Consider the following 23,759-nt stretch of genomic DNA (forward strand, 5'->3'; position numbering starts at 1 on the left):
ACTTTGCCCACCAGCCTTGGAAGTCCGGGAAAAAAAAATGCGTCCCCCAAGCCTCACAAATTAACCCTTGCACTTAAAAAAAGAACAACCTCACAAATTAAACCCCCCATCCCCATCTGTAACATTTACACCACCAACAGGATGAGGAACAGGATGGGGAAGAGAGCCAAGTGAAAGCTTCAGTTGGGGATGTGATCATCTAATAATTAAAAAGAACAAAATAAAAGCGCAGAGAGAGAGAGAGAGAGAGAGAGAGCGAGAGAGAGAGAGAGAGAGAGACCCCACACAAGAAGCAGCCTACAGAAAAAAAAAAAAAAAAAAAAAAGAGAGCAGAGAGGAAAAATAAGAAAATAAAGGAGGCTTCTTTGAGCTCAAGAACCCCTTCTGTTCTCCATTCTCTCTAGAAATAGAGAGGAAAAAAGGAGCCATCTTTGATCTAAAAAACTCCACCTTTTCTCCCTTCCCCCGAGCGGAATCCATGAACCCTTTTTTCGTATTGCTTCCAATCCGTCTTTGCTTGTCCTCTGAAGCTTTCTAGGCCATGGAGAAGCCGGAGGAGGATATCTTGAAGAAGATCCAGCAGCTGGAGGCGGGGCACGCGCAGCTGAAGCAGGAGATGTCGAAGCTGATGCCGCGTGAGGGCGGCGCCGGCGGAGTTGCTAACAGTGGCGGTGGGGACCGCCGGCGGTCCCACTCGGTGTCGCCGCGGCGGTCGGACGCGCCGCCACCAAGGCGGCGGAGCGAGGGGAGCGGCGGGCCGGTGGGGCGGCCGGGGTCGGCCGCTTTGGGGAACTCGTCGAGGCTGCAGCGAGAGAGCCGGGAGCCGGGCGATACCCCGAAGGGAGGAAGGCACGGGGAGTCGCCGGCCGGCACCGGGCTGTCGGAAAGGCAGTACCTGAACATATTGCAGTCGATGGGGCAGTCGGTGCATATCTTCAATCTTGAAGGCCGGATAATCTACTGGTCAGTAGAATTCTGCTTGCTTTCGATTTTCTTGATCTCTCTTTGTCTCTTTATGTTTTCTTTTTTCCCCGGTTGTGTCGGTTTTCCTTGAGATTCATTGTTAGATTGTCATTTCCTTTAGGGCAGTGAGGGTTCTCGTAGTTCCATATCTAGGATTTGGTAAAAGTTTGTCCTTTTATCTTTTTATGGATGGCATGAAGTTTTGGAGAGATTCTGCGATGGATTGCAGTGAATTGTTCACTGTATCGATATTTTTGGTAGGGATGAATGGTATGAGATGCCTAATGAGGTTTTTAGATGAAGTGTTCAAATTTTTGTTGATAGGGTTTACTTCTGATTCATTGCGATTTGAAGCATGAAGTCCTTGGTGCGGTTCAAAAGTGGGAGAAACTTCCATGGCATCATACGGGGCAGTTGACAGGGCTGGCCTGTGCAGTTTTTTAAGCATTAGGGTTCCTTGGATTTTTTACATTGTTGCCATTAGCTTAAATCTGCTGGAACAATTAGTATGCATGATGGTATCCCGATCCATGGATCCGTGATCGGTTTATACATGTCTCACTTCTGACAGTCAGCCATGTTGTATATTATAGTTTGATGTCTCTTATGGATTTGGTTGGTTCATAAATGCAAGGTAGGATCCGTTAATTATCTTCGAATTAAATTAAGAATGCATACTGTTTGACGGTTTGGCATTTCTGAAATTGTAGGGACATACTTAGCCCATTCCCCCCTTTTTGTTGGAGTCAAGGTGTTTGGATAGGATGACGAATGAAGAACGAGTTGTCATTTTGGCTGAGATATTGTTTTCTAGTTTCTACTAGCTTCTAACACTCACCAGTACAATATAACTAAAATCTCTGCCTTTCTTATGGTGGCTGATATAAACATGTATATCCTGAGATAATGGCAGATATGATATCAATATATTTTCTAAGATTTTTCAATCAGTATTTTGGCTTGTTAAATTGGTTCTTTTAATGTTGTATATTAAAATTGATGTCTTAATGCAGCAGTTAATCTCTGACATACTATTTTATCTCATTATTTGATATCATGTCTTCTATATATTGGCTGAGATGATGGAATAAGTTGAGACTTTCCATTTTTTCTGAGTTTAACTGAGATCTTTCTTTTGCTTGGTTCATCTTGATATCAGCCATCCATCAAGATGACATGGATGTTTTGTTTTAAGGATCCTCGATAAAGCATAGTGAAGAATATTTAATAGAAGGCTTCGAATTACTGTGCATTAACAATCTTGGCTGTTCAATTTTAGGGTCTTGTGAATTTCCATAATGCTTTGCATGATAGATTTGAATAAGGCTGCCTAAAATTGGTCGACTTAAATTAGTGCACAATGCTGAACTATTTTTAGTAATGCAAATGAAAAGTATGGTAGGAAGAATCTTAACTGGTCATATTATAGAGAATCAGGAACATGGCACCCCATTGTAGCTCTGTTTATATAAAGGCAATGGAGCTTAATGGTGGAAATAGGTAATCATAAATGGATGGCAGTTAGGGTAAGCGTGATAAATTAGTTTTGGGCATCTGTGAGATTACATTGGTTAAGGTGCAGAAAGGGTGCATATGATGATGGAAGTGCCACATTTTAAAATGGTTAGTTGGTTTAGGAGTAGAGTTGAAACTGGATCGGATACTAGTATATCCATATCCATTTTTGTTTTTTTTTCTGATGAATACAAATATGGATACATATATTAGTTGGATGTAAAACTTCATATTCATATTTATTTTAAATGGATACGGATACAAATTGGATATTGAAAGTATGGATATAAATACGGATATAAGTCAAATAATTAAATTTTGTGACTACAGAATCAAAGATATTACTAAATGGATGATAAATCAAGTTAATAACATGTTAATATAGTTGTATATTTTCTTTAAAAGTTAATGAATGCTGTACAAAATTACATAGGATTCAAGCTAGAATCGGATATTCGGATACGGATCGGATAGTTGTCTATTCATATCCATATCCATTTTTCTTTGACAGATATGGATATGGATATTAGGTGGATGCTTAAATATTTATCAATATCCGGATAGATTAAGATATGAAAATGGATCCAAATGGATATTATCTGTACCACTTTCACCCCTATTTAGGAGGTTGGAAACTCATAATGGCCCAACATTTTCTCTTTAGAAGGAGCAAATGAATTGTTTGCATGGGAAGATCTTGGGGATCATATTATGTTGTTGCCATGCTTGTCTCTTTAAAAAAGGTGGAGGAAAAAAAGCTTCTTTGGACATTGATTTGGGCAAAAGCTTCATGGTGAAGTCATATTTTCATCTCACTAACAAGATACCTTTACTTTTGTGTAGATATAGCTTTACGTTGGAGAAGCTGCTAGGCATATGCAAAGCCATCGTCTCTATTGCTGCTTCTTAGTTGTTTCTTCAAAAATATGTTTGCTTTCTGATATGCATGGGATGTAGTCAGCCTCTTGTTAATACAGGAAAAGCTAAAATATTTATTCAGTTTGATTTGAAGCGATATCTTTGGGATAAGAGAGGAATGGTAGACTATGAGAAAGTAAATTCAAAACTGCTTATGTTTATCTTTGTAAGAATAGTATTTGGTCACATGCACTGCATGTTGGTTTGAAAGGTAGAGTTTATTTTTATTTATATTTAAATTATATAAATAATTGTAACGAAATGTCGATATAAAAGTGATAAAGTTATCTACATTGGTATTATTTTAGAATGGATTATAATTCTTTTGGTTTTTCTATGATTTTGCAAAACCATTATATTTATGAAAGTACATTAATCTATTGTCATTTCATTATCTCCAGCTATCATAGCTAGTGATGGTTGTTTAACAGCCATTATTATATTTGAGAAATATTGGGTCATTGGTTTGATTTGATAAATTATGACCATTATTTTTAGTATGACAATAAATAAGATTTTTGGATGGGGTTCATTAATAGGGATATTGATCTTATTGAAATCTTAATTTATGCATAGAAAAAAAATCTCATATGAAAAGGCAATATAACTGATTTTTAGCTTTTCTTGATTTCATGAGTTTTCTGTTACCTTTTTTCTTGTGCTACACATTGCAAGTCTTGCCTTTTTTATGATTTTTTGTTTTAAACATGTGTATGAAACTATGTGCCTTCATTGGCGGTTTTGTGGATCCTGAGAGGATCAATTTTGGGAGAATATTGCGGGTAGTTTTGAGCAGGCTAAGATAGTCACTTGGTGAGTGGTTTATTAGTGAATTAGTGGTTTCATCAGGGGTGTTTTGGAGAAAAAAAGGGAGACATGGAACCTTCATCGGAATATTCAAATTCAGAAATCTCTTTTTTGGTAGTAAAGATTAAGAGGCATGCTGACACTGGCTATTTTTTAATTGACAGAAAACATACCCACTGATTGGTTGATAGTGGATTTTGGTGTTGGAACAGTTACCAGATTTAGATAAAATTGTGGTTGATTAATTGTTTGAGAGCCTTTCAAGGTTGGTTAGGTGGTTCTTCACACACTCTACGATCTACATGTTGGCTATCAGTAAAAGAGGTCAAGATGGAATTTTGTCTCAAGAGGGCCACAAGATGACTTAATTGGCAACTAGCTCATTGTATTGTGCATTCTAGTACTGAAAACCATTGAAATATTGGGTGCTGTTTTTTGTTTCCATTTGAAAGAACAAATTATTTATCATGAGTATGCAGTTCAGCATTAGTTTCTTCTTTGGTTCTCCGAGAGTTTTAGTGGCTAAGTCCTTGGCATGTGCGTTTTGGTCCTTTTGACCCTAGTTGTTTGTTTTCTGAAATGTTTTATCTGCTGCTGATTTTCTTTATGATCATGGATGTATTATTTGTATTGGTGTTTTATAAGTTTACAAATATGCAAATTGTGTTTTAGTGTTGCTGATAATTTGATGCAATGGGTTAGTTTGGTCAACAACACAAATGTCTTTTGTTTTATAAATGAGAAATGAAGAATCTATGCTATTTGATCCACTTCTAGCTTTCTTCCATTGTTGTTAGCTTTCTAATTAGCCATTTAACTGTGCATTTTCATTCATGCAGGAACCGGTCTGCTGAACATCTTTATGGTTATCCTGTATCGGAAGCCATTGGTCAGGATGCCATTGAGCTACTGGTTGATGCCCGTGATTTCAACATTGCGAGCGACATAATCCAACGTATAACCAGGGGGGAGAGTTGGAGAGGGAAATTTCCTGTCAAGAACAAGTTTGGAGAGCGATTTTTAGCTATTGCTACAAACACTCCTTTTTATGATGATGATGGTAGTTTGGTTGGCATCATTTGCGTGTCAACTGATTCACGGTGCTTTCAGGAGATGGCATCCTTTCCAAGCTGTACAAAGCCCCAGTCAAGTGTCTGCAGCGCTCCCACTTGGCCTAGAATCAGTTTAACAAGTAAAGGCAATTCTGATTCTCAGCAACCTCTTCAAGTTGCTATTGCGTCCAAAATAACCAATCTGGTAAGTTAATATCCATTATAATTTCATGCAAGTAGAAGGCAGTAGAATATGGTATAGTTATAGAATAGGGGTGGCAATTTACGACCCGACACCACCAACCTCACCTACAGCTGACCTGCTTTAGGCAGGTTTAAGTTTGGCATAAATGTGTTCGGGTCATAAATGGGTCAACCTACCTGGACCCATTTAATAAACATGTTGGGTTTAGGTTTAGATCTTTGACCCATGTAACCCGTTCTGACCTGTTGGATGATCCCAAGCTGTTTAAGACCTGTTTAACTTTTTAAAGCCTATGTAATTTGTTTAGTACCTATAAACCAAACCCGTTTAATATGGTTAAGTCCTGCATAACCTGTTTTAAACCCATTTAACCCTTTAAGACCCGCTTAACTCATTTAACCTAATTCGACCCCATTTGATCGAGTCAGGTCGGGTTACCTATTTAATAAAAAGGCTGGTTTCAGGTCTGGATTTTTGATGCATTTAATAAATGGGTTGAGTTTGGGTTGACCCGACCTGTATCCGGCCTGACTGCCCTGATTGCTGCCCCAACATAGACACCTGGCAATGTCTTTGAATTAATGAGAGAAATCTGGGATATTATTCTGAATACTTTTCTTCTAGTGTATTCTTTCTTATCTTTTTAGAATCACCAAACAGGCTACTAAGGTTACAAACAAAGTTCGTTCTCGGATAAGGACGGGTGAAAACAATATGGAACGTGAAGGTGGGAGTGGAGATAGCCAATATTCCGACCATGATGCTGTTTCCTCAGATCACAAGGAGGATCCTACTTCAAGTGGAGCTAGCACACCAAGAGGTGACATACCACCTTGTGCCTTTAGTATGTCCTCTTCTGCAGCCACAGAGGAAAAATCTCCAGGAAAAGCATCTAAAGGTAATAATGAAGAGGTTGAAGGAAAGGCAGGGATCCACAAGATCATAAGCTCAAAAGCAGAGGCATTATTAGCTAAGAAGGGGATATCATGGCCTTGGAAAGGGAATGAGCATGATGGTGCAGATGTGAAGAATCGCTTTGTCTGGCCATGGGTGCACAGTGATCAGGAAAATGACTTGACTCATCAAAAGACTCCTGAATCTAGTGGAAAGCCAGAAAGCCAAGTGACCGAAAACAACCGAACTGGAAATAATGAGGCTTCGGGATCCTGGTCCTCTTTAAATGCTAACAGTATGAGTAGTGTTAGCAGTAATGGAAGCACCAGTAGCAGCACTGTTCACAAAGTGGATATGGATAATGACTGCTTAGACTATGAGATTTTATGGGAAGACCTTATAATTGGAGAACAAATAGGTCAAGGTAGTCACCCTCTCCTGGCATTAATACAGTGGCACTTTTTTCTTTGAACTGTATTTCTTAAGCAGAAACACATTCAATAAATGATTGCAGCAAGCATCGCTCTCTTATTTGACAATCCTTGATGCTTATTTTAGCTGTTGCTTTGTTTATTCCTGCAGTCTCATTATGGTTGCTAGCAATAATGTACTTTGTGATGATAACCTACATGGCATTAGATATTCTACGATGAAGTTATCTCCTATCACTTATATCTTCTGTTAAACCTATTGCATTTTGTTCTTACCAGTATTTCTTAAAATAATTTTAGAAGGAATCTTGGCATTACCTAGTTAGCCTCTTCTAAAATTGATAAACACTTTGCCAAGATATATTCCTTGATGTATTGTTTGCTTCAAGTTGGTTTGCAAGTTCCAGGGTATACATGGAAGTTGGTACATGGTAATTTTTCATGTATTAAGATCGAATTTTCTCCCAATTGTTGGCCAGTGTCCTGGACATCTGTCTGATTAACCAAACCTATTCCATAAGGTACCTAGTCTTGGCAATTTCTCAATACAATTTGCATGATCTAGAACACAATTTCTTTGGTACTTTCTTGAGCTTTATATTCCGAAGTCCTGCCATAGATTTTGTTTTATAAGAATTTTATATTAACTTTTTATTATGGTAGTATGCTTTATAATGATATTTATAACCCTTATGTTGTCACATGATTTTGCATGAAGGTGACAACCTGCGACTCTGTCCTTTCTTCAATGAGTTCAAATTTTCTCATGAACTCCTTATTTTAAGCAGATTGGATAGTATGGAACCTTTGAGCTGTGAACTTTGGTCCTGTGTGAAAGTCAAAATCTGAATGATTGCTGGAATATTACTTAATCAAGTGCCAAGAAAGCTGATGGGACAAAATGGTGAAGTTAATTGTAGTCCGTTATGCTAATAAGTAATTACTTCATTTTGGAATTTCTATTGCATGCCTATGTACAAAGTGGTGAAGTTAATTGTTGTTTTCTTACTAGAGGGAGTACATGCAGAAGAGTGCCTGTGTAGTGAAGGGACACGGAATTTCGATTGGAATTTCACTCTACCATGATAGCCAGAGACACCTAATCCCAGCCTGTCAGATCTATGCTGTGCAGTTTTTCATTGCATACATTGAAACAGTGATCCAGTGCATCTTTTTGGAGAAGTTTGGAGAATATCTCACTCTGAAATTTAATGAGTAGTTTTCTAGAAGGCATTGACATAGTCATATTTGATGAATTTGCTCAGACTTTGTATGCCATCTGGGAGCAGTTACTCAAGCCCAAAACACATTTGAAGCAGTGATTGGTGATGCTTACTTTCATTATTTTTTGCTCATCCTGTATGATGAATATCATTAACCACCTCCCCCCACAACCCCAAAAGAAAGGAAAAAAAAGAGAAACCACCTTCACCCCCTCCCACACACAGCAAAAGCGCAGAGATGGGTAAAATGCAGAATTAGGTTGTGGAGGTTTGTTAAGTAGGAATTTAGCCAACTTAGGATTTTTGAACTTTTTATGTCCATATTTATCAAATAAATTTTGTTGCTTCCTAGATACAAATTGTGTTTGAAGGACATAAAAATGTTAGATCTGAGTTTTTGTCAATGTCTTATAGAATTCTCATTTTAGTTGTAACTAGTGAGAATGTATGGGTCTTATGCCTTGTCTTTGTAGTTGTTGTATCTCCTCCATTTTGTGAATACTAGGAGTTCCATATCCTCTGCTGATGACTTTTTTTTTTTTTTTAAGTTCTCAAATTGCTCTGATCATGTGGCTGGTAGACTGTTTTATATGTTGTATTTTTTCAGCAAAATGTTCTGTTCAACATCACTTTGATTTATCTGTAAAAGAACTTTTACTTTTAGCTATATAAAGTACACTTGTTTAATATTGCCCTTGTGGAGTCTGAAATGAAGACAGATCTCTGAAGATCTATTATTGTTTAAATATGAGCGTCATTTTGCATGGACTGAAAACCTTTAGATATTTGGAATAAATGGAAAATGCAGGCTTCCTGCTTCCTTAATTAACTCAATCATGTTAAATGATTACAAGTAACTTTAGGACAGACCACTTATCACGCCACCACATCGAGATTTCTTAGAAGATTCTACTGTGTGCCTTTTATTCTTAAGGTTCTGTTGTCTCATACATATTTTCTTTTCCTTGCACAGGTTCTTGTGGAACTGTATATCATGCTCTGTGGTATGGCTCGGTATGTTTCTTCTATTGCTTTACATATGAACAATGTAGAAGTACTTTGTTTGCATGCTCCTTGTGATTGATTCTCTGCTGTAAGCTGTTTGTTGGTCCTTGAAACAAACAGATGCTGACTTTTGTTTGTGATTCTGAACCGTGCCACTATCAGGTTTCCCCATGTGTCATGGATCAATGTGTCAGTGATATATAATTTGCTTATTGCAACTTTGTCTTTGCTTAGTTACCTGTAGGTTTTGACTATTAAAAAAGATCTATAATTTGGCATATTAAGTTTATATTTGTTATGCTTGGGGTGTAAGCGTTTGAATTATTGTAGTTTGGCTAGATTACTAGGTTTTAACTGTTACCTATAGGTTTTAACTATGAAAAAAGATCTATAGTTTGGTGTCATCATGTTTATATCTGTTTGCACAAGCAGTTGGATATTTTCTTTTTCTTTGTTCTTTTTTTTTTCTTTTTGGTGGTTTGATGGCAGAGAGTGGCTGATCAATCACATTCACTGCATCATTAACTCAAAACAAAATCTTACCCAATCCAGTTGCAAGAAAATCAACTTTTGAATCAAATGCACATAGGAAAATCATTGTGGCAATAAACGAATCCTTTCTGATTGTCCACTGGCAGTCAGACAATTACTAGTCTGTGAATTTTGATGATACTGTCTCAAGAAAATCAATTAAGTTCTTGGCATAAAAAATAACACCAAATATTCAATATGGTTATTATCACCAAAAAAAATATCGGAGTTTCTTGTAATTGCACTTTAGACTTCTAGAGAGGAAACCAGGGGTGTGACTTTCTAGATATCTTGAAACTTGAATAGGTATTTTTGGAGACTTGGGGTACCATTATTCTTAGGGCATTTGGCCATATATATATGTGTACACACACACACACACACACACACACACACACGGTACAAAGACTGATGTTTCATGAGTATGATTCCATGCTAGGAGTTGCTTACATGCCATAGATAAGATTGGAAGAAAACATGCAAGAAACCTGTTGATCATGTATTGGCTATAACAATAAGTCGGGGGTGTATATGTGTTTGAGGAACTATATGGCCTCACTTAAAATTAAAACAAAAATGTTCCCAGCCCTTACTGATACCTTATAGTCAATTGTAGATGATTAAGCAATTGTAGTGTAAGACTCAATCCAAAATGGTAATCTTTCAAAGTATCATTTGAAATAAACTTTATGGTATATGTACCATGCAAATGCATAGTTGCATATATAGTTTCATACGCTAGTACAGGATTTCTTAGCAATTTTTCCCCGTCATGCAAAAAGTTTTGAAAATGAACTGCATTAATCAGTGAAGACATGATAGGCTTTCACAATGATGAGTTCAGTAGTGTCCTTTGATAGTATATATGTGCCTTTGGTGAGGGTAAAATGTCAAATGCCAAGTTGAAATTTCTCTTGCATAAGAAGAGAAAAGTCAAAAGTCAGGTTGAAATCAATCATTGCTCTTACATCAAATCCTAAATTTTCTCTATCAAGAAAAAAAAATCTGAACCCCTAAAATCAAGAATGTTTTTTTTTGGTGTTAGACATTGCATCATCCCATCTCTTTGCTTCCAGCTATGTAAAATTGCTCTCTTCCTTCTCAATCTCACCCTATCTTTAGTTTCTACCTCCACTGTAAGTCCTGAGGAATGATCTCATCCTTTAAAACCTCGTCAAATGGGGCAGACTTAACTAGCTAGCATGACCTGATCTATCAAAATATTTTAGCTCAATAGCTGGAAGTTTCTGTCTTGGGTGCCTCTCTTTAGAAATATAGAACCTTGCTCCCTCACTCATTTTCCAGGTGCTTCCTAACTCATAAATTCTTTGAGAACTCTGCTGTTTCGCTCCTGCACCGACTCTAAATCCCAGTAACCCAAGTGATGAGTGATGATCACTCCCTCCAGATATCCTGCCATTAAACCAAGGTATTAGAATCACTATCTCCTAGCTCATAAGTAAAGCCCTCTTACTGTTATGCTTGTAGCCTCCATTAAGAAAGTGTCTTACAGCTTCTGTGACTTTTTAGGTGCCTTAACAAGGAGTTAAACATGGAGATGAACACAATTGCAAGATTAACAAAAATGGATTGGATTGGCATAATATTCTTTCCCATGTTAAGAGGTCGCCCTTCACTTCATTTGCCAAAGATCTCATTTGTTGATATCATGGGCCTATAAAGTTGGATGCCAGTGTTAGGAAACCTTCCTACCAAATCATCTGGTTGTAGATTTCACTATCTTATTAATCTAGAAATCCAACCTTTTCTCCACATCCATCTCTTCAAGTTAACTGAGGCCTATAAGCACTCTTTTAAGGTTCCTTTTAGACCGATGAACCACTCTAAGCATTTGAGCAGGAATGTAGGATTGGTTGGTAGAACAGAAAAGATGTAAAAGGGACTCAAGACAGGATGCAATAAAACTGGTTGAAATTATTTATATGCCAATGGCATCGACAAAATGTGTACACTGTAATTTGTTACAGAATTTACAGGTTTACAATCAAAGATAGTTCATGATAGTTAGTGCTACATAAGGGTAATATGGACTTATGATGAAAGATTATGCTTGTTGAATTGTGTTAACCTTACACCGTGGTGCTAAAGTATGTTATTTTCTCCCAGGATGTGGCAGTCAAAGTATTCTCAAAGCAGGAATATTCTGATGAAGTCATACTTTCCTTCAGACAGGAGGTAACTTTCAAAACTGAGCTTGCATTTCTTGAAAAAGAAGATCATGTAATTACCTTTACTGTTTGATATATTTAAGAAGCTGAGCCTTGTGATAGGCAAAAGAGCAGTTCTTTATGCCATCCTTTTCATGATTTGTTGCCAAACATCATCTTTTAACATGTTATTTAAGTCAACATGGACACACGAATCATTAGGAGTTATAGGTGATTCAACAGATAGACATATTCTTAGTTTGTTTAACAGGATGTTATGTGATTATTTGCACCTGTATACATTTTAGTCGTGAATGCATGTCAAAGAGAAAGATAGTATCACAATCGAATTGATTTGCTAGATTTTACAGTTTCGAGCATAAGTCTGTTGGAATTTAGATTTCTGTCCACCAGTACATATAGAACAGTCGACCAGTTTTCCATCCTTGAAGATTAGAACTACCTGCTGATGTTGATAGCTGTTGATTTCATACGTACTTTCAACCGTTGTGATTAATTTTCATCTTTGTTGATGGCTTGTTTGCAGCGTCTCCTTTTCTAAATGATAATTCAATCTTTTCGGAAGTACTAAGATGGAATCATGAAACTATAATTTTCATTATCTAGTTCACATAATACAGTCACAAAGAGCTTTGAAGAATTCCTATATTTGAAAACTGAGAATGTTGATTCACTTATTAGTTCATTCATATATCTTACTTAGACATGTAAAGTTTGCCCCTTGAATACTTGAGTTTCTTTTTCCTAGTAGCAAGGCTTTAAGTCCTCGCTTCTTTCTTTCTTTCTTTCTTTCTTTTTTTGGTGGTTGGTGGAGGCATCCCACCATTCAGATAGGCCATTATCCTGTGTGTTGTGTTGGGATTTGGATGGCACAGAGACAGGGATGGTATGACACAACCACTGTCCCAAGTGTCAGGCTGTGGAACATCCCATTGCACGAAAAATCCAAGATGACTCTGTGCCCTGGGATTTGAATCCTTGCACATTAGGAATTTCAATTTTAATTAATGTTAGAGGACAACCTTTATTGTTCTGGATATTTCTGAATGCAACATGGACAATCCATGAAGGTTCCTCTTCATCAAACATCAATCCTGGAATACTAAGGAATGTTTATGTTGGGCTCCAATTTTTTAAATTTTTATGTGAATTTAATTCTACAAGAACATGATGCTATAATTTTTTTCTTTAAATGGATGGAGAATTGATCGTATTCCTCTTCTATCAGTATTTTGATCATGATCAACTGTTTGACTTTCATGATTTCATGTATGAATTGTTGTGCAATAGTTTTGCTTTACAAACAGCTTCAAATCTCAATTTTAATAGTCAATAGCCTGCAAGCCTTGCATTGCTTGTATCATCTAAATATAGTTTTGTTGATGAAGGTGTCGCTTATGAAGAGGCTAAGGCATCCAAATATACTACTCTTTATGGGTGCGGTTACTTCTCCTCAGAGACTTTGCATTGTGACAGAGTTCCTTCCACGGTTCGTTCTTCACTTTGCCTACAAATTTCAAAATGGAAACAACCTGAACTCCATCTTAATGATTGCTTGGTATTTTTTTCCTTGTAGCTATGTACTCGGATTGTTGACAACATACATCAGCTTGTTTAGAATTAGAACACAAATTTCAGTTGCAAGAAAGGGGTCTAGTCTTGTGTGTTTATCTTAACAAATGAAATTTGTTTTTCCTTTATGATAAGATTCTAATAAAAGGAACTATAGGCATCACAGATCTGTTGTGAAGCAGTTCATCATGGTTCATAAAGTTTCTATTTAAGTATTATTTGCACCAATTTCTTTCCACTATAATATTATTATAAAGTTCTCCTAAGATTTATCGTATATCAAGTATGGAACTAGTTTAAGCAAGGTTTGCCGTCTCGCTACTGGGACCTATATCGGACCATCCTATTACAATATTGATATGATATGTCACGGTGAGGCATACTGAGTGTGGGTGTGGTATGAGACTGCATATTAGTTTGATATCGGTACGGTACGGTGCAATCAGTATGATAAAGTACCGACGGTCCAACGAACTTAGTATAGATATTTTGAATTGGTCAGTTCAAAATAGCTTTAAATTGTTTTCATACAGAAAGCTCATTGTGTTTTTTAATTTTACCTTTTACCATTTTGTTTTTATCCCCTGGAGATTACTATAGCATAATTTGTTTGTATCATATTTCAATTTTTGATAAATTTTGCATAACAGTAAGTATTTGAATTGAAAACAAATTATGCACAATTTAAAGATGAATCCAGACCTCCATGCCCCTTAACCCAAACCTGGAAAAGAGAAAAAGAAACCTGCACTCATATGATCATTGTCATTGTCCAAGACTCTTCCCCCATTTGGGTTCAGCTGCAGAGCAAAGATTTAAGCTAAGAAAGTTCCACAGGAGGATGAGGCAGATTTTATACTTGATTGAAAGCTTGATGTCAATCCTAGCAGCAGGAAACTTCGATTTGCAGTGGCGAATCTCCTTCCAAATTTCTCCAGAAACTCGATTCTCCCACCCGCTTTTTGTGGGTTTCCTTATTCATTCTTTTTAAGAAACACACTTCCCTATACCTGCATCCAACTTTGCTCCTGTGCCTGCTTCTGGTAACTAAGCATCTATCCTCTACAATCGTTGCTGAATTCCTAGCCAAGGGAAATAAGGGAATAGACGGGCCTTCCAGTAAGCTTACATGGCTACTTGGTGATAAGGAGGTTTACCTTGTTAGCTTCAATTTAAGCTCATGTAACCAATGAACAGCCTCTCTAGAATTTCCCTAGACTTGCAAAGAGTCCAGATGAAGGGATAAGATGATACCTTCTGATATAGGGAGTAGTTGTGTTCACCTTAAATGCACAAATAATCGAAATAGTCAAATCACGTGCATGCTAAGATAGGCCTGTTGAAGAAAGCCTGCAGAGTTGCCTTAAAGTCAAAAGCAAATTCATTGCTCGAGAGGCGAAAGAATCTGGTCGTGATAATCTCCACCCACCAGAAAGTTGCAAACACAATATTGGCCCAAGTTTTCAGGATCAATCTTAGTGTTCTTCAGCGTTCTGGAAGTTCTTGTTTTGCAAGCCATCTGCAATAGTGTTTTTGGTATAATAACTGAGCTCTTGGTTATCCAATGCATGAGAAAAGTTTTGTTCTCCTAAACTCTGTATACAAAACAACTGATCTTTGCAATTCTCCAGTGGTATCACCCAGTTTTGATCTTATACCGTGGTGCTGCAAATTGATCGAAAGCAATTTTGTTGTCATGCTAATTGCAAAACAACACATTCTCGCTTGCAGTGGGACCAATCCTTGCAGTATACTTGCACTGACTTCCAATATTGGAGTACTTATGTGGCTATTTAGATGGAATCTTCATTGTAACTGCCTCAAACTGCAGCTGATGAGGTGAAAGTTATCGATAAAGAAAATCAGTATCATCCATTCTAATAGTAATTGATGTTACAAAATAAATATTCATGATTAACCCCACATGTATAAACCCCCAAATTGTAGCTACATCAGATGTTGTGGTCTGAAAATTCAGCATTGATATGTACAAGGTAGATTGAGTGATTATAGACTTCAATTTCAAGAAAACAGCTTTTATCAGTAGAAAAATTTCTGCATTGTTATTCTTTGTTTGATATGTGTCTATTCAAAATGCAGTGGGAGTTTATTTCGGTTGCTTCAAAGAAACACCACGAGATTGGATTGGAGACGGCGCATTCACATGGCTTTAGATATTGTAAGTATATTTTTGCATATAAATTACAAAAGGATTTGGTGACACTTGATTCTATTTATGGTTCCGGCATAAGAATGTTGATGAAGGAATCAAACTGAAAGCTTTGAAAAGGCACTCTTATTACTCCAAAACTTTATTTTCCTTTGCTCATTTCCCATTTTACTGCATCACTTGGGCTAAACATTTGGAAGATATTTCGTTAGTAGGATGGAAGGGTCTCGTTTGTTTTTGCTGAAGCAAAGCCACCTTGACATTTGAAGTTCCTATTTCATATTGCTTATGCAGCAATAAGTTATGTAGCTTCGAATTGCAAAGAAGTATTATTGATTATAATATATTCTTTCTTATCCTTCAACAGGCAAGGGGCATGAATTATCTTCATCATTGCAACCCGCCAATCATTCATCGTGACCTGAAGTCATCAAATCTATTAGTTGATAAGAACTGGACTGTCAAGGTGTGATTTTACTTCTTCAAGATATAGGTCTGCCACGGCTTATACACACATTACATCCTCTTTTATTTTTATGTTGCACAGGTTGGGGATTTTGGTCTTTCACGGCTGAAGTATGAGACATATCTGACAACAAAAACTGGGAAAGGAACGGTATATGCTAGACTGCACATACTAAGTTACAATATTTTCTAGTGATTTTTCGCTACCAAATTAATTATCCGATAATGATAGCTTCTGGACATATAATTATCTTAAGCTAACAACTGGCTGTTTTTCTGTTCTCAGCCACAATGGATGGCTCCAGAAGTTCTGCGAAATGAGCCTTCAGATGAAAAGTAGGTTGAGATCTCAATATTGTCTTAGCATATCATTGGTCCAATGTTCCACTGTTTCTTAGAAAAGGGAGGCACTCATCTTTTTTCTTCTTTTTTCCCTTGTCATGGAAAATAGGTCTGATGTGTATAGCTATGGGGTAATACTGTGGGAACTTGTGACTGAGAAGATCCCTTGGGATAATCTCAATTCAATGCAGGTAAGTCACCACCGAAGTTCTGTCATCGTTCTAATATCAAGTAGTTTGCTTTTACCCATTTTCTACAATGGACAAGAAATTTTAGTTATCTGACATCATAATATATACAATACAATCATGACTTAATAACAGTATTTTCTTTTTTATTGTTTGGTTGCTGTCTTGACTCCAGAATAATTAAAAAAATGTATTGCATATTGGTTTATCTAGCATACCCTTGTTTTGTATACAATCAGCTGTCTTCTTTGTATTATGACGATTTGTCTCTGGTTCACTTCACAGTCATAACAGGCTTTAGTTTTTGCATTCTAATTTTGACTATTATAATTTTTTAGAGTTAATCACGAAAGTCATACACCTTGTATTGTTGTTCAAAAAAGCATCATCTAGAAAGAGGGAAAATGTGCTGTAATGATATTGAAATTGCTGCATTACTGCATTCTTTGATCTGATTTCGCGTGGAATGTCAAGGCAACATGTCCAAAAACATGCTGTAATGTTCTTAATCAACTTTGATGGTAAACTGTTTTTCTATTCATGATATGCTATTCTTGAGAAAGAAATTGAAGCTGCACTTGGTTTCGAAACCAATTGCTGGTGGATAAATTCAATTATCTTTAAGAACTTGCTTCTTAGACCTTGTATAGAACTATCATGGTCTTTAGAAAGTCGTACATCGTGCTTTCTGATTATTTGAACATCGAATGATTTTGTTGTCCAGGTCATTGGAGCTGTAGGTTTTATGAACCAGAGATTGGAGCTCCCGAAAGACCTGGATTCACAATGGGGATCAATTATTGAGAGTTGTTGGCAGAGGTTAGCTCTCCTTGGACAGAATTTCCGCTGATGCTTTCTATTTCTCAAACTTTTTTGTGTTTTGGACTTATACAAACAGTGAACCGCGTTTACGGCCAAGTTTCCAGGAGCTTGTAGAAAGATTTAAAGATTTGCAGAGGCAGCATGTTGCTCAATCTCAAGTGCAACGCTATGTACCTACCGACACTTCCCGGAGTAACGCAAAAGTGAGTGCTCAGGAATAAGGTTATCAAACTCAAAGATTTATGTGCCGGTCTTGTGCATCAGACATGATTCCAATGAGAAGCATCATCATTCATTCTACATCGGATACAGCAATGATGAGCTACAGATCCAACGAGTGCCGCAGGACCATGTGTCTTCATCAGTGGGCACAGCTCAGCTGTATGCATTCCAATCAACGAGGCATGCAGCTCTGTGACTGAAAACCTGTCGTGCCAATGTGCCTCTTTTTTGCCGAAAGTTAATGAGCTAAATTGTACAATTGCCTTGCATCATCCACAAGTGAAGCATTTTTATCTTATCGGTTGTATAAATTGTGCCTTAGGCTAGTGAGGTCTGGTGGTTGGGCTGCTTGAATCAAGCAAATGCCATTGGATGTTTGCTAACCTCTTCTAGTTGTAAAGAAGATTTGATAGAGCCCTGCTAAAATATTGTATTACAACAGAGTGCAAGCATTATACTGTTTTATTTTCCTTTTTCCAAGAGTATCCCATGAGTGATGGTAATATGTTCATTATTGAGGCTGAGTCAATTATAGGTTCAAACTCCCGGATTGCAGGCAGAGTAATAGCAGTGGGGTTTAAGAAGGATGATAGTGGCATTAGACTGTAGCATGTAACAGTTGCTTTGACTCGAGATTTAAAAGACTTTTAAGTGGCAAAGGATATGAGAAGCTTCAACTTAACTGGGATGATAAGGAGGTCATTTTCGCTCTTAGACAGCATTAGGCACCCAGATCAAAAGCCAACTGAAAGTTTAAATGAAGAAAATTACTGACAAAAGGAAGAATTAACCGTGTCAATCAATCCACAAAGACGACCGTGAGTACCTCTTGAAAGCCACACGAATCACCATCCCTTGTTCTATGTTATTTGGAGGTTCTTGTGGCAGACAATAATATGTTTTGAAAGTCTCATGGAGCAATTCATACACCTCTTCAAAAAAAAAAAAAAAGGGGGAAACAAATGGTCTCATGGGGCATCATATAGATGTATTTTCTGAAATTAATATCTTTTAAGACGCCGTTTACCAAATTGCGAGCTACTCAAATAGGCATATAATTGAAATGACAAGAATTGCAACATCCGGTCAGAGGTGAGCGCACCACAGAAAATGAATGAAATATATACTCAATTCCAATTCATATTTCCTGGTACAAGAAAGTTATGTTTTATGTAAAATTTGGAGTACGTACTGATGAGAAGAAACTAGTTCCCCTTTCCACATCAATTAAAAATATCAGGATATCTTCCTGATTGCCTAAGATTATATTGCACGATTGCAAAAATGGAGCCAAACGAATGTGCCATGAAATCCTCTACTGTAGTAAAGAGCGAACGGCAGAAACTGCATCGCCTTCGTGCACTCTCAGTGTTCTCTCTGCCACCTTCTCGTCCAACTGCATACAATGGGAGGCTATTATTGGCAAGGTCATGATGAGCTAAGTAGTGAGAAGGAGAAAGATCAGATTTTTGCCTCAAGCTCATTCGTGATGAGGTCCACATCAGTAGGATTGATCTTGACAGCAGCCAGTTCCTTCTCCCTGAAAGCCAGTTAAATCAGTTTACACTGAATTCATTGCACATACGAAGAACTACTCAGTGCTCTGACAATAAGATCCGTACAGACACCTTTCTAAATCTGGTAAACAATAATAAATTGAGTACTGTGCCTTCAATTGTTAGAATATCTAAAATTTATCCAGAGAAAAGATTCTTCCAAGTTAAACGACAGTAGGCTCGGAACGAACAAAAGTATGGACATAATTAATTGTTTTCAATATATCTGGCCAACACTTGCTCCTAAATCAAATAATTGGAATTCTAATCACATTTTAGTCAAACGTAGAGACCAGCATAGATAATGTTAGTATGCTTCTCACCAGGATTTGAAATCCCAGTACTGAACCACATACAGGTACCTGTTGGTACAGTGTCAGAATGCCAGGTACAAGGGTCAGTTCCATGTGTACCGATACCTGACACACCCCTGGTATTGAGTATCAGTGTTGGGATGGTACACACCGGTTAAGGTTATTTCGAGGGAAAATGCTATGTTAAAGACATGAAAGGAGCCTAAGCACAATATCAGATGACCAGGTTACCTGAAATCTAAATGGCATCCAAACTGTCATATTATGAGAAGTAGTGAAGAGTAAAACCAATACCAAGCAGTAATCAAAACCAAGCAACCATAGGACCAGTAGTACAGTATAGCTGCTATGTTTCAGCACTCAATTGGAATGCATGTTGCTATATTGCTTCTTGGTCTCCCTTCTTGTTGGATAAGAAGGGAAGACATAATGAAAAATGAAGTAATAGTAACACCACTAGCCAAATTAGCATCATAGAAGGCAAAGACCCAATGCAGAGAATTTTTTGCACTTTATAGACATTGGCTGCATCAACTCCATTAAGACTTATGTTGGTTGTTAGAGTTTGTCTTATTAGAAGGATATGGAGAGTACCTATAACAAGATGCAAGGGAATAATGATACCAATCATATTAATCTCAATACACTTGGTTCACTCATGGAACAATAACACCCATATCAAGAAGACATCATCATAATCTTTCAAACAATATTATACTTTGAAACTCAACCAGGAGACAAATTACTTCTTGATTTCTGTTATGTTCCATGAACAGAAAATACAGATCCAGTAAAGTATTCAGGACGCATCAGGAACCAAGGTAGCAGAATAGGTAGGAAATATTTGATTTAAAGAAAGAACGAAATGATGCATATTGATGCTATTCAAAAACAAGCAAATGAACAGAATATCATGACATAGTTAACGAAATATGCATAAGAACCATTTGCAGTGCATAAACAATGTCACAATCAGAGATGGTAAGATTGATAGGAGTAGCAACAAGCTAATGGAATAAGCCATCATTGAGAAGTGGCTTGCTATTGTCAATTTTTCATCAACATACACTGTAAAGAATGTCCATGTTAACTAATGGAGAAAACAAGCAACCTTATCAACCAAAAAGTTATGTAAGGATCCATGTCCATGTCAAACTAGTTTTAGAGTACCGGTTTGACAAACTGAATGAAAGTTGGGGTAGATCATATCATCAAGCACAGATAGAGTTAAGCCCCGAAAGGTAGCAAATAAACAAGGTGCAGTTACAGTCTGCTTGATCAAGTTTTTGCTAGAAGAGCTCAACGGGACATTTCAAATATGCTTGAAGAGGTTGCTTATCATCTTCACTAGAACCCATTAGAACAGACAAATTCTCCATTTCTAATGTGATAAAATGATAAAACAAAATGAGATATTGGAGAAATATTTGATCAGACCATTGTCGAGTCAATGTGTATAAGACAATTATCGTGCAAAAGTAATGACTCTTCTAAAAATGAGAAACTATGTGTGAATATGCAAAAAATAATGCTACAAATATCAAGGTCTCTAACAGTGACCATATCATTTATCTTGTGTGTATGGATAGGGATGCTGAGGATTTTCTAAGTACATGTACGACCCAAATTAGAGGGTAACTCATTGAAACCAAAAGTAATTATTTTGGCTTTCTTGGATCGTGTGCCAACTAAAGTAATGAAGTTACTGCAGCCAATGACAACTACAGCACGGGGCATATCCATGAAGCAAAGGAAGACTATCACTAAAGCTTGCCTAATGAAGAAAACAAACTTGTAGAAGTTTAAAGGTTGGACTCTAGATATCCCGATGTTAAGACGAATGTATGTGTTAGAAATAAATGCACTAATAAAATGGTAAAAGATGTATCTATTGAGAATTAAGTGGGGAAGATCCATTAAGATGGACTGGACATGTATTATGAGGATCTCAAAAATCCTTCATAAGAAAGCTTGGATTGGAATACGGGGAAGACTTTAGGACAGCATGGCTGTAATTTGTGAGAAAATATTTCGCATGGATGGCTTTAACATAAAATGTAGCTTTAAATAGTGGAGAACCATGAAGAAGAGTTCAAGCACCTGACTCCAAGTAATTGAAATAATTGATTGTAGAGATTATATTTGAGAATTAACTGTGGAGGATCCACTTAAGATGGAATGAACATATGTTATGAGGATCTCAAAAATCCTTCATAAGAAAGATTGGGTTCAAAAATTAACAGAAAGATTTAGAACAACATGGCTGTAAATTGTGAGAAAAGAAAATTTCGCATAGATGGCTTAAACATGAAATGTAGCTATTAATAGATTATAGATGTGAACCACGAAGAAGAGTTCATGTAGCTGACTCCAAGTACTTGAAATAATTGGTTGTGGAGATTATATTTGTAAACCTCAGCCATATCTTTTATTTAACCATAAAAAATTACCATCAAGCCTTATCTCAACCATTTGGGAATAACAGTGGATGCCCTAATAGTCACACATATCTTTTGCTTGATATAAGCAAATGCAATGCAATCAAATGATGCTGAAATTTAAAAAGAACAAAAGAAAGAAAGAAAAGAGAGTTCACAAAAATTTGGACAAGGCAATCCACGTTCACCATGCTGCATGAACTAAGTACAGGGGTAAGGCATAAGATCCATGCCACTAAAGCTCTTGTGCATTATCTAGGGATTCTAAACAGGTAAGGATGATATTCACTTACCGCATTCTCATTGCATTCCAATCAGCTTCTTTTGAAGAAGCAAGAGCTGCCATGGCCTGCATGATACCAAAAAACATGACAAGTTGAAGAAAGGATTTATTAACAGCAGAAAATTACAATCCAATCTTGTTCAAATATTTAACTAAAGAAAAGCAGACTCCTCAAAAGAAAAGACCTAACAATTCACATCGTACTTGACCTTCTCTTTTCTTTTATTACCTATTATTACAGTGAACATAACATCTTCCTAGAATTAATTTATAAGCCAAAAAAAGATCCAATTCGATTTTCTTTTGTTTCTCTAGACAGGAGGCAATCATATTTATGCATAAACGCATGCATAAGCAGTCAACTGAAAAAATGATCAAAAAATCCAGCTTTCGCGGGAAAAGACAAAATCAGAAGCACCATACTCTAGCTAGAGTTATACCAGAACAAACATCAAAAGGTGCAATTTTCACAACCATAATAAAAATATCTTTTCTTGCATTAAACTTTAAAACCCATTGCCAACACGAATCAAGAAAAAAAAAATTTTCATTCAAGAACGTAGCACAGACTATTAAAACCCATTCTGAGAAACCGAACGTAACATCCATCCAAGCAAGAAGAACTAGGAAAGAAAGAAAAGGTATTTATGCCCGATGCGTTCAAGGACCCACAAGAAAAGATGCAAAAAAAATCATTCATTGATGCCCTTTTTCCCCTAGATTACACGGAGAAAACAAGAGATAATATGAAGAAAGAGAGTGCTGACACTTTGGACGCGAGTGGAGTCGAGCTGGCGGTCTTCGACGCGATCGGTGAGCTTGTCGAGCGCTTTGCTCTGCTGCTGTAAGTCTTTCGAGTCCGCCACGGCGGCCGCCGCGGTCGCCGCCGCCGCCCTCCATTCCCTTTCTCTTCGGAGTTCGCTCCTCTCTTCTCTTCTCTTCTTCTTTCTTTTCGCCGGCGAAGGAAGGGCAAAGGATCTTCCACCAGCGTCACTGGGACAAGAAGGTAATTTTTGTGGGGCCGCAAACAGATGGGTTGGGTCCGGGTTTGGTTTGACTCGGACTCGGACCTAAACCATCTGCAGCCTCTAGTGGATCAATCCATAACTAGTGCGAGGAATACGTGACATGCAGGAGAAAAAGCATTGATGGTTGTAATTACATGCAACACAATATTGATGTATGTAATCTATACTCTGATTTTTGGCCAATGCACTCTTCTTGTTTGTCTCTCTTAAGATATAATTTTATTGAGAAAAAAAATATGGATAGTACATGAAGGATGGAGACTTCCAGCATATGAATTTCAAGTCACAACATTTCAAGATGGTTGGAACCTTAGGATGCATTTGGTTCAAGGTGGGGTGACAATAAATATCTTCAACTCCATTATGTCACATTGCCCTAGTAGATGATAAAAAATAAGTTATTTATTTTGAAACTAATTCAGGTTTTTTTTTTGTCAAAAAAAAAAAAATTGCTACTTAGCATGAAATAAACTACTCCCTCTGCAGGATCAAATGGTTTATTCAGAAATAAATGGATTGGGAGTAAGTTAAGTAATTAATTTTTAGCTCAGTACACTCTTAGCAACCTTAAAAGAATTTCTAGAGTAATTTGCAATATATCTATGGAGAAAACAATTCAATCTTAA

The 23,759-nt window shown here is 37.0% G+C and overlaps 1 protein-coding gene and 1 pseudogene across 5 annotated transcripts; one reads left to right on the forward strand and one right to left on the reverse strand.

The window, feature by feature from the left end:
• The first annotated feature begins 291 nt into the window (after nucleotides 1-291).
• LOC105052602 (uncharacterized) lies at nucleotides 292-17,994 on the forward strand. 5 transcript variants are annotated; one of them, XM_073244959.1, is made up of 14 exons: nucleotides 292-963; nucleotides 5,043-5,460; nucleotides 6,085-6,778; nucleotides 8,982-9,022; nucleotides 11,672-11,740; nucleotides 13,122-13,222; nucleotides 15,037-15,144; nucleotides 15,406-15,484; nucleotides 15,843-15,941; nucleotides 16,023-16,091; nucleotides 16,227-16,276; nucleotides 16,392-16,473; nucleotides 17,195-17,289; nucleotides 17,397-17,994. In XM_073244959.1, the coding sequence occupies exons 1-14, from the start codon at nucleotides 542-544 to the stop codon at nucleotides 17,404-17,406; spliced, it is 2,337 nt and encodes a 778-aa protein (XP_073101060.1). In that variant the 5' UTR covers nucleotides 292-541; the 3' UTR covers nucleotides 17,407-17,994. The 5 variants fall into 5 exon arrangements, with proteins under 5 accessions (XP_073101060.1, XP_073101058.1, XP_073101059.1 ...); XM_073244957.1 differs by having other exon boundaries at nucleotides 299-963; nucleotides 17,369-17,994; XM_073244958.1 differs by having other exon boundaries at nucleotides 303-963; nucleotides 6,121-6,778; nucleotides 17,369-17,994.
• A 626-nt stretch (nucleotides 17,995-18,620) lies between these two features.
• Nucleotides 18,621-23,005, reverse strand: LOC105052603 (uncharacterized; annotated as a pseudogene).
• Nucleotides 23,006-23,759: the final 754 nt, after the last annotated feature.

This window comes from Elaeis guineensis, chromosome 10 (genome assembly GCF_000442705.2).
Source record: "Elaeis guineensis isolate ETL-2024a chromosome 10, EG11, whole genome shotgun sequence".
Taxonomy (NCBI): Eukaryota; Viridiplantae; Streptophyta; class Magnoliopsida; order Arecales; family Arecaceae; genus Elaeis; species Elaeis guineensis.

Excerpts from the sequence above, each read along its gene's own strand:
- LOC105052602 (XM_073244957.1), top strand. The coding sequence starts at position 542 with ATGGAGAAGCCGGAGGAGGATATCTTGAAGAAGATCCAGCAGCTGGAG. Across the intron at positions 964-5,042 it reads GAAGGCCGGATAATCTACTG|GAACCGGTCTGCTGAACATC; the intron begins GTCAGTAGAATT and ends TCATTCATGCAG. Across the intron at positions 16,474-17,194 it reads ATAATCTCAATTCAATGCAG|GTCATTGGAGCTGTAGGTTT; the intron begins GTAAGTCACCAC and ends TTTGTTGTCCAG.